The sequence below is a fragment of the Lepisosteus oculatus genome, chromosome 4 (assembly GCF_040954835.1).
Source record: "Lepisosteus oculatus isolate fLepOcu1 chromosome 4, fLepOcu1.hap2, whole genome shotgun sequence".
Classification (NCBI taxonomy): domain Eukaryota; kingdom Metazoa; phylum Chordata; class Actinopteri; order Semionotiformes; family Lepisosteidae; genus Lepisosteus; species Lepisosteus oculatus.
In genome coordinates, this window is record NC_090699.1 from 12,262,380 (window position 1) to 12,272,984 (window position 10,605).

Genomic DNA, 10,605 nt, shown 5'->3' on the forward strand with positions numbered 1-10,605 from the left:
GGGGAACAAGCCACCCAGCCCTGTTGTTGAAGCCGATACCCTGGCTTCTCTCCAGACACAGCTGGGTGAGCTCCTCCAGTCAGGACAGGAGGCTCTTCTTTACACAGAGGGTGGTGGGGGTGGGGAACACGCCGCCCAGCCATGTTGTTGAAGCCGATACCCTGGCTTCTCTCCAGACACAGCTGGGTGAGATCCTCCAGTCAGGACAGGAGGCTCTTCTTTACACAGAGGGTGGTGGGGGTGGGGAACACGCTGCCCAGCCATGTTGTTGAAGCCGATACCCTGGCTTCTCTCCAGACACAGCTGGGTGAGCTCCTCCAGTCAGGACAGGAGGCTCTTCTTTACACAGAGGGTGGTGGGGGTGGGGAACAAGCCACCCAGCCCTGTTGTTGAAGCCGATACCCTGGCTTCTCTCCAGACACAGCTGGGTGAGATCCTCCAGTCAGGACAGGAGGCTCTTCTTTACACAGAGGGTGGTGGGGGTGGGGAACAAGCTGCCCAGCCCTGTTGTTGAAGCCGATACCCTGGCTTCTCTCCAGACACAGCTGGGTGAGCTCCTCCAGTCAGGACAAAAGGCTCTTCTTTACACAGAGGGTGGTGGGGGTGGGGAACAAGCTGCCCAGCCCTGTTGTTGAAGCCGATACCCTGGCTCCTCTCCAGACACAGCTGGGTGAGCTCCTCCAGTCAGGACAGGAGGCCCTTCTTTACACAGAGGGTGGTGGGGGTGGGGAACAAGCTGCCCAGCCCTGTTGTTGAACCCGATACCCTGGCTTCTCTCCAGACACAGCTGGGTGAGCTCCTCCAGTCAGGACAGGAGGCCCTTCTTTACACAGAGGGTGGTGGGGGTGGGGAACAAGCTGCCCAGCCCTGTTGTTGAAGCCGATACCCTGGCTTCTCTCAAGACACAGCGGGATGGAAAACTCTCGTTTGTGAAAGTTCTTATGTTTGGGCACAGAAGGGCTAAAGTCCATGACCGGATCCCCTGACTGTCTCTGTCACATCTCTCGCGTGCACACGTTTTGCAAGCGCATCAACAACCTCAGTTACTGCAGTTTCTCTAAACCTCTTAGACGATGAGTCGCAAAACAGGAAATGAAGCATGAAGGTCATGTCAAGCACATTTTCTGCTGATTTATACATGACCCATGCTTTCACACCTCCCCCGAAAACTGAGATACTATCTCGACCTCCTGGAAAGGTGCTGCATCCTGTTTTGAAAGAAAATGCTAAATCATCTGATCAGAGCCCCAAGAGTCATTTTTCCTCCTGCGGACTGTAAGTGGGACAAGACAGACAAACACTGAGGGAAATACCAGAGGAAGCCATTGCAGTTCCTGATTCTATCTGTAGGTGTCCCGATCTCACATTGCTAAGCCACAACATTCCTGATTTGAGAGGATAGGGACAGTGTGTGTGCTGGTGAGTTCAGGGCGAGTGTGAGAGGAGAGGGACAGTAGTGACACTAGTAGTGTCTACAGTACAGTCAGGTGTGACAGTGTGTGTGCTGGTGAGTTCAGGGCGAGTGTGAGAGGAGAGGGACAGCAGTGACACTAATAGTGTCTACAGTACAGTCAGGTGTGACAGTGTGTGTGCTGGTGAGTTCAGGGTGAGTGTGAGAGGAGAGGGACAGCAGAGACACTAGTAGTTTTTACAGTACAGTCAGGTGTGAGTGTGTGTGTGAGTTCAGGGTCAGTGTGAGAGGAGAGGGACAGCTGTGACACTTGTAGTGTCTACAGTACAGTCAGGTGTGACAGTGTGTGTGTGCTGGTGAGTTCAGGGTGAGTGTGAGAGGAGAGGGACAGCAGTGACACTAGTAGTGTCTACAGTACAGTCAGGTGTGACAGTGTGTGTGTGTGCTGGTGAGCTCAGGGTGAGTGTGAGAGGAGAGGGACAGCAGTGACACTAGTAGTGTCTACAGTACAGTCAGGTGTGACAGTGGGTGTGTTTGCTGGTGAGTTCAGGGTGAGTGTGAGAGGAGAGGGACAGCAGTGACACTAGTAGTGTCTACAGTACACTCAGGTGTGACAGTGTGTGTGTGTACTGGTGAGTTCAGGGTGAGTGTGAGAGGAGAGGGACAGCAGTGACACTAGCAGTGTCTACAGTACAGTCAGGTGTGACAGTGTGTGTGTGCTGGTGAGTCCAGGGTGAGTGTGAGAGGAGAGGGACAGCAGTGACACTAGTAGTGTCTACAGTACAGTCAGGTGTGACAGTGTGTGTGCTGGTGAGTTCAGGGTGAGTGTGAGAGAGGGACAGCAGTGACACTAGTAGTGTCTACAGTACAGTCAGGTGTGACAGTGTGTGTGCTGGTGAGTTCAGGGCTGATAAGGTTTGCTGATAAACACATGGTCTCAACATTGTGTAGCAGAGCTAGTTCGGACACGGTGACGTCATCGCCCTCCCTGCGTGTAGCAGGGACCTCAGCCGCCTAGACTGGGGGAGGTCTACTTTAGCTCATTTGGCTGGTTCCCTGTTGCGTTACGCCGGAGACCTGGGTTTGTGCCCCAGCTGTTGCGGGACGAACCGGCGAGGTGGACTGGCGAGGGCACGAGCCCGCGCGGAACCGTGACAGTCACAATTGCCCTACAAGCACGTCTAGGATTGGGCTGCATTCCTGCTCCTGTTCTCCCTGGGGTTTGGGGGCGACTGACAGTCCGTCACACCCCATCCTGTTCACATCCTGTACGGAGGATCAGAGGGGTCAAACGAGGAAACAGGGAAACACCTGCTTTCCTTACCACACTCAGATACTCACACTCTCAACCACACACACACATTAAAAAGCAGACACACTCACAGAGATAAGTTGGGGTTAAGGGCCTTGCTCAGGGGCCCAATGGAGTAGGATTCCTCTGCCAGCTGTGGGATTTGAACCAGCATCCTTCCAGCCACAGGTGCAGATCCTGAGCCACAGAGCCACCACTCCGCAGTGATAGAAACTCATAGGCAGACACACACTCACAGACAGACACACAAACAGTCACAGAACAACACACAGGCAGACACACTCACTGACACACACTCACTCCCAAACACATGCACAGACACACACTCACACCGGCAGATACACACTCACAGGCACACACAGGCAGTTACACACTCACTGACACATGCACACACAAACACACACACAGGCAGATACACACTCACAGCCACGCAGATACACACTGACACGGACACAGACACACACACAGGCTGATACATACTCACAGCCATGCAGATACACACTGACACACACACACGGACACACATACAGCCAGATAGACACTCACTGACACAAGCACGCACAGAGACACACACAGGCAGATACACACTCACAGACAGACACACTCTTGAGAGGGTGTTCCCAGCACCACTGCTGTGTCTCTGAGCGCCAGGTGTGTCACATGATCCTGCCCTTCGAGTCGACCAGATGACCAAGGGTCTGCTCTTGTTGGTCACCTTTCTCAAGTTCTCGGATTTCAAAGCCTCTACTCTTGTTCCACACTGGCACTATGAAAGACATGCCTGTACCATGATGTAAATCACTTACCGCACACACGGGAATGATTTCCTGGCCAATATCTACTTGAAAATGTACAGAATTAAAAGAATACATTCTGTCATAAATAGATCTCTGACTGCTTGGCTGAACGGCTGTCAGCCTTTCCAGTTTCCTCCCACAGGCCCAAGACATGCTGGTGGGTTTAAATGGCTTCTGGGAAAACAAGCACTAGTGTGAGTGTGTGTCTGGGTGTCTGGGTCTATCTGGTGTGTCTCCTCTGATGGGCTGGTGGCCTGTCCAGGGTGTGTGTGTGCGTGTGTCCTGTGACGGACTGGTGTCCTGTCCTGTCCTGTCGTGTGTGTGTGTGTGTGTGTGTGTGTGTGTGTCCTGTGATGGACTGGTGTCCTGTCCCGGGTGTATCCCGCCTTGCACCTGTTGGTCGCTGGGATGGACTCCAGCTCCCCGTGACCCTGATCTGGGTGACGTGGTTAGAGAATGGACAGGAAGGACAGCAGCTGCAGGAGGTGTTCGTTTTCTGACAGCTTGCTGTTCCTTCTTCTGGCCCCAAACTCGCCAGATGTGAGACATGGTGTTCAGGTCCCCCGGCTGGAACACAAAAGCCTACTCAACACCCAGTCCAGCTGGAAGCCGGATCGGCGTGTTCTCCGGGCGCGCCGTTTCCATCTGGGGTCACTGCGCGCCCCGTGGCTCCTCCTCGATGAGGGTGCGTCACGAGCGCCGCCGCGGCGATCACGGTCCGAGATTGGGGTCGTGTCTTGGGAAGGAGCTCCTGCTTTTCCCTCTGAAAGCAACGATCCTGTAGCTCCGCGCTTTCCGCTAAGCATTTCCGGAGAGCGTCCTCACATGCTGATTAGCGTTCCCATGCCCGGATGATTAAAATGATATCTTACGGAGCGTTGCTGGAATGTAGGTGCGTCTGGAACTCAGGCCATGTCTGTACGTGCAGGAGTACGCACAGCGCCTGTGTGAGGAGACAGTAATTCATACAGCACGCGGGCACAGGGGCAGTCGGGACCGTCCAGTCCTGGTCTGTGGCTGTGCATTTTCAAGCATTTCAAGCACTGAAAACACTTTTAAGGCCAGCAGCCATATCACCCTGCAGCTCCCAGCTGGCTGCCCCACTGGAGCTCAGCAGGAGTGAGCCAGTACCTGGATGGGAGACTCCTGGGAAAGCTGAGGCTGCTGCTGGAAGAGGTGTTAGTGGACCAGCAGGGGGCGCTCACCCTGCAGTCTGTGTGGGTCCGGACAGTAGGGCTAGCAGCTCCTTTCTCCTTTTCCCTGTAGCACTCAGACAGACATCTTTTTGTAAAAAAGCCGTCGATATTTTATTCTGTGACATTATGAAGAAAACAGCGCACACTTTCCTGGGAAGGCCTGCTTCAGCTGCGCATCCTCATGAAGATCCAACATACAACTTGTATTTGTATTTACAACAGGACGACAGACACTGGTCAATAAATACAAAGTTCACAACCGTTCACAAACATCAGTGCAATAGTGTTACTGTGATCGAACAGTCCGAACAGACTTCACCAGGCTGCCCTTTCGGTCATGCCATCACAAGAGGGCTTAACAGACAGACTTCCTCTGGAAGATAGAGGCCAACCCCCATGAAAGATGTTGCTTTGTTTACCACAGAGCACACCCCTGATCTCTTCTCCGCCCTCAGTGATACACCGAGTCGTACCTTGACTCTTTCACACAGGGACATACTGATGAACACAGGAACTGATACACAGAGTGACACACTGACACTCGGACTCCTTAACTGACCTTTAAACTGACACTCTGGCTCCTTAACTGAATCTTAAACTGACTCTCTGACTCCTTAACTGACCCTTAAACTGACTCTCTGACTCCTTTACTGACCCTCTGACTCCTTAACTGACCCTTAAACTGACACTCTGACTCCTTAACTGACCCTTAAACTGACACTTTGACTCCTTAACTGACCCTCTGACTCCTTAACTGTCCCTTAAACTGACACTTTGACTCCTTAACTGACTCTTTAACTGATTCTCTGACTCCTTAACTGACCCTTAAACTGACACTCTGACTCCTTAACTGACCCTTAAACTGACCCTCTGACTCCTTAACTGACCCTTAAACTGACCCTCTGACTCCTTAACTGACTCTCTGACTCCTTAACTGACCCTTAAACTGACCCTCTGACTCCTTAACTGACTCTCTGACTCCTTAACTGACCCTTAAACTGACACTTTGACTCTTTAACTGACTTTGACTCTGACTCCTTAACTGACAATCTGACTCTTTAACTGACAATCTGACTCTTTAATTGACATGCTGCCTGACTCCCTCACACAGCGAGACGCCGGCTGGCTCTCCGGACCCCCACAAAAGTGACACCCACCCCCTCCCCCTTCCGGGGGGCTCCCATACTCTCTACCAGCAACGCCGCAAAACAAGCTCGTTTCCTGCCCCCCCTCCTCCGCGGCCCTCCCCTCACTCCCTCCCTTCATCCTTCCCCTCCTTCTCCCCCTCCCCCTCCTTCTCCCCCTCCTCCCCCTTCCCCTGCTCCCCGGCCGGGCCGGCGCAGACGGCCGCCAGGCGCACCGAGCCGCCCTCCTCCCCGCCGGGGTCCCGGGAGGCGTTGCGCGACTTCTTGAGGGAGGCGTTGTCGGAGGAGGTGCCGTCCAGCAGCCGGGCCACGAAGTCGAGGCCGGCCGAGCGGATGAAGGCGCTGCCGGCGAAGGCGTACAGCACCGGGTTCACGCTGCTGCTGAGGAAGGCGAGGGCGGTGACCAGCGGGCGGGCGCGGTGGGCGGCCGCCGCCAGCCCCGCCGCCCCCGCCAGCACGCCCGCCACCTGCAGCACGTTGACGGCGTGGTAGGGCGCCCAGAAGAGGGCGAAGCTGGCCAGGATGAGGGCGATGAGGCGGCCGGAGCGGCGCCGGCTGCGCCGCCGCCAGCGACGCTGGAATCCGCTGCCGCCGGCGCCGGCCAGCTGGCGGGAGATGCGGCAGTAGCTGAAGGCCATGGCGCCGAAGGGCAGCAGGAAGGAGGCCGCGGTCTCCAGCGTGTACTGGAAGACCAGGTGGCCGGGGCCCGGGTGGTGCGGCTCACAGGAGCGCCGGCCCTGCCCGCCGCCCGCCGCCGCGCCCTCCGCCGCGCCCGCCCGCCGGTAGAACAGCATGGGCACGGACAGCACCAGCGCCGCCGCCCAGATGCCCAGCGCCACCCGGCCGGCCCGGGACTTGGTGCGCACCTTCTGGGACAGGAAGGGCCGCGAGACGCCCAGCAGGCGGTCCAGGCTCATGCCGCCGATGAGCAGCACGCTGGCGTACATGTTGACGCAGCAGGCGTAGTGCAGGCAGCGGCAGGTGGCGTCGCCGAACTCCCAGTCCAGGCCGGCCGCCAGGTAGCGCAGGAAGAAGGGGGCGGTGAGCAGCACGGCGGCGTCGGCGCAGGCCAGGTGCAGCAGCAGCAGGGAGGTGACGGAGCGCCGGCGCAGGCGGCACAGCACCGTCCACACCACGAACAGGTTGCCCGGCACGCCCAGCGCCATGGCCGCCAGCAGCAGCGCCATGCCCAGCCGCACCGCGCCCGCCGCCGCTGGGGGGGGCGGCGCCAGGGAGGAGTTGGAGGAGTTGAGAGGGTCCGGGCTGACGACAGGGGGCGGGGTCGAGAGGAGGAGGGCGGCCATCGTACTCCCTGCCTCCCTGTCGCTCGTCACGAAGCGGGGGGGCGGAGGGGGGGCTGCTTCTCCTGCCTGACCTGTGGGAGAGCAGAGGCAGAAGGGTAGAGGGGAGACAGGCAGGAGACACACAGACAGGAGACAGGCACACAGACGGACAGACAGACACACCCATAGACAGACAGGAGACAGATGGACAGACAGGAGACACTCAGACAGACAGACAGACAGACAGACAGACAGACAGATGGACAGACAGATGGACAGATGGACAGACAGGAGACACTCAGACAGACAGACAGACAGACAGACAGACAGGAGACAGATGGACAGACAGGAGACAGATGGACAGGAGACAGACAGACAGGAGACTTTCAGACAGACACACCCATAGACAGACAGGAGACAGGCACACAGACAGACAGGAGACAGACAGAAGACAGATGGACAGACAGACACACCCATAGACAGACAGGAGACAGATGGACAGACAGGAGACACTCAGACAGACAGACAGGAGACAGACAGACAGGAGACTTGCAGACAGACACACAGACAGACGGGCGAACCCACAGACAGACGGGCGAACCCACAGACAGACAGGAGACTTTCAGACAGACAGACGGGCGAACCCACAGACAGACAGACAGGAGACTTTCAGACAGACAGACGGGCAACCCACAGACAGACAGACGGGCGAACCCACAGACAGACAGACAGGAGACTTTCAGACAGACAGACGGGCAACCCACAGACAGACAGACGGGCGAACCCACAGACAGACAGACGGGCGAACCCACAGACAGGCCGAGGAGCCGCGCCAGCTGCACCGCGCCACGCAGACTTCACTCAGACTAGCACAGTAACCCCTCCCTGCTCGCTGCTCTCTTCCCGCTGGTGCCCGCCCGGCCCTCTGCCCCCTCGCCCCTCGCCCGCAGGCCGACAGGAAGCCGCAGCAGCTGCGCTAACGCACCTGTCTGCCGCCTGGGCCTCGCTGCTCCGCGCTGCGTGTGTGCGTCCGTGCGTGTGCGTGTGCGTGCGTCCGTGCGCGTGCGTCCGTGCGCGTGCGTCCGTGCGCGCCGGTCGGTTCTTCTTCTCCTCGTCAGGTCTCGCTCACAGCGAGAGGAGTCGAGACTCAGCGTCCTTCACGCGCCCTGGGGGACAGACAGAGACAGAGAGAGGAGAGAGGAGAGATAAGAGAGAGGAGACACAGGAGAGACAGGAGACAGGAGAGAGAGCAGAGAGGAGACTGGAAAGAGGAGAGACCAGAGAGAGGAGACACAGGAGAGACAGGAGACAGGAGACAGGAGAGAGAGGAAAGAGGAGAGACCAGAGAGAGAAGAGAGAGGAGACTGGAGAGAAGAGAGACCAGAGAGAGGAGACACAGGAGAGACAGGAGACAGGAGACAGAGCAGAGAGGAGACTGGAAAGAGGAGAGATCAGAGAGAGGAGACACAGGAGAGACAGGAGACAGGAGAGAGAAGAGAGGAGAGAGAGGACAGAGGTGACAGGAGAGAGGAGAGAGAAGAGAGGAGAGAGAGGACAGAGGTGACAGGAGAGAGGAGAGAGAGAGAAGACAAGAGAGACAGGAAAGAGAAGAGAGACAGAAGACAGGAGAGAGAGGAGAGAGAGAAGAAAGGAAAGACAGGAGAGAGAGAAGAGAGGAGACAGGAGAGAGGAGAGTGACAGGAGTTAGAGGAGAGACAGGAGACACACACGCTCTCTTACACTGACCGGGCTTGCGGGTGTGGCGGCAGGCCGGACCCGAGAGTGAAGCGGCGTCAAGGGGCGGCGAGCCTGCCGGAGAGGAGAGCGGGCGACAGGAAGACGGCGCTGCGCTGCGCCGCGCGGCCCGTAGCGAGTGCCCAGGATGCGGTGTCGAAAGAGCAGGAGGAAGCGAGGATGGCGCGCGGGCGGGGGGGGAGCGGCTCTCGAGATCTGCGCCGGCGGCTGCTGCTGTTTCCACACCGGCCTTTCTCAATACGGGACTGCCCCCCCCCCCCCCGCCGCCCCCCGTGCGCTGTGCCTCCCTCTCCCTGCCCTCGGCTCGTGCCCGGCGCGCTGCGCGGGTTCAGGGAGTGCCCTCGCGGATCTCGAGGACGGGACGGTCTCGCTACTAAAATCGCTTCCCTTGAAAACACAGAACAACCCGCTGCGCTCCGGCGGGAGCCCAGAGAGGAGAGGAGCCCCTCGCCCCGGGCTGCGGGCTGAACCGCGGGTCTCACAGATCACCTGCCCGCTGGAGCGGCAGCAGCGGAGCACGACGAGTGAACTACACGATACTATTCTAGAGGCTTCTAACCTCGTCACTAATCGCTGGAAAAGCACGATCCCAGCCCGTGGCGAAGGGACTCGTTGAAACATTTATATCTATCAGCCCCCCAGCACTGCCGCTCGCCCCTGCACACTGTCACACCGCGAAGATCGGGGGCAGAGTCGCCGGAAGTGACCTCACTCGCCCCGTGGCCGCGGCCGCGATCCACGCGGCTGATAACGCGGCCGCGAGGGGCCGTTTCGCACGAGCAGCAGCAGATTTCAACATCGCGAGGAGACGCGCTCGCGGCCCCGGGCCCCTCGAGGCCGCAGGAAGCTCTCTCCGGCCGTCGAGCGCCGCGCGCGCCTCTCGTCCTCCCGGAAACTCCTCCCGATCCGATTGGCGCTGACCCCTCTTTCTAGCACATCTGGGAGAGCCGGGGCCTCCGAAGAGCAGCCTTCGCCCGAGCTGAGAGGGTCTGGGATGATCCCCAGAGCTCATCCCGCTGCGTCCTCCTGAGAGGAGCCAGGGTACCGGCTTCAACAACGTGGCTGGGCAGCTTGTTCCCCACCCCCGCCACCCTCTGTGTACAGAAGAGCCTCCTGTCCTGACTGGAGGAGCTCACCCAGCTGTGTCTGGAGAGAAGCCAGGGTATCGGCTTCAACAACAGGGCTGGGCAGCTTGTTCCCCACCTCCACCGCCCTCTGTGTAAAGAAGAGCTTCTGTCCTGACTGGAGGAGCTCACCCAGCTGTGTCTGGAGAGAAGCCAGGGTATCGGCTTCAACAACATGGCTGGGCAGCTTGTTCCCCACCCCCACCCCCCTCTGTGTAAAGAAGAGCTTCTGTCCTGACTGGAGGAGCTCACCCAGCTGTGTCTGGAGAGAAGCCAGGGTATCGGCTTCAACAACATGGCTGGGCAGCTTGTTCCCCACCCCCACCCCCCTCTGTGTAAAGAAGGGCCTCCTGTCCTGACTGGAGGAGCTCACCCAGCTGTGTCTGGAGAGGAGCCAGGGTATCGGCTTCAACAACAGGGCTGGGCAGCTTGTTCCCCACCTCCACCGCCCTCTGTGTACAGAAGAGCCTCCTGTCCTGACTGGAGGAGCTCACCCAGCTGTGTCTGGAGAGAAGCCAGGGTATCGGCTTCAACAACAGGGCTGGGCAGCTTGTTCCCCACCCCCACCACCCTCTGTGTAAA

The 10,605-nt window shown here is 58.2% G+C and overlaps 1 protein-coding gene across 2 annotated transcripts; it reads right to left on the reverse strand.

Moving 5' to 3' along the window:
- Window positions 1-4,802: 4,802 nt before the first annotated feature.
- On the reverse strand, window positions 4,803-9,599 carry LOC107076151 (leukotriene B4 receptor 1-like). 2 transcript variants are annotated; one of them, XM_069188654.1, is made up of 3 exons: window positions 8,891-9,599; window positions 8,130-8,310; window positions 4,803-7,236 (listed from the first exon to the last, which is right to left on the reverse strand). In XM_069188654.1, the coding sequence occupies exon 3, from the start codon at window positions 7,163-7,165 to the stop codon at window positions 5,966-5,968; it is 1,200 nt and encodes a 399-aa protein (XP_069044755.1). In that variant the 5' UTR covers window positions 7,166-7,236; window positions 8,130-8,310; window positions 8,891-9,599; the 3' UTR covers window positions 4,803-5,965. The 2 variants fall into 2 exon arrangements, with proteins under 2 accessions (XP_069044755.1, XP_069044756.1); XM_069188655.1 differs by having other exon boundaries at window positions 8,885-9,599.
- Window positions 9,600-10,605: the final 1,006 nt, after the last annotated feature.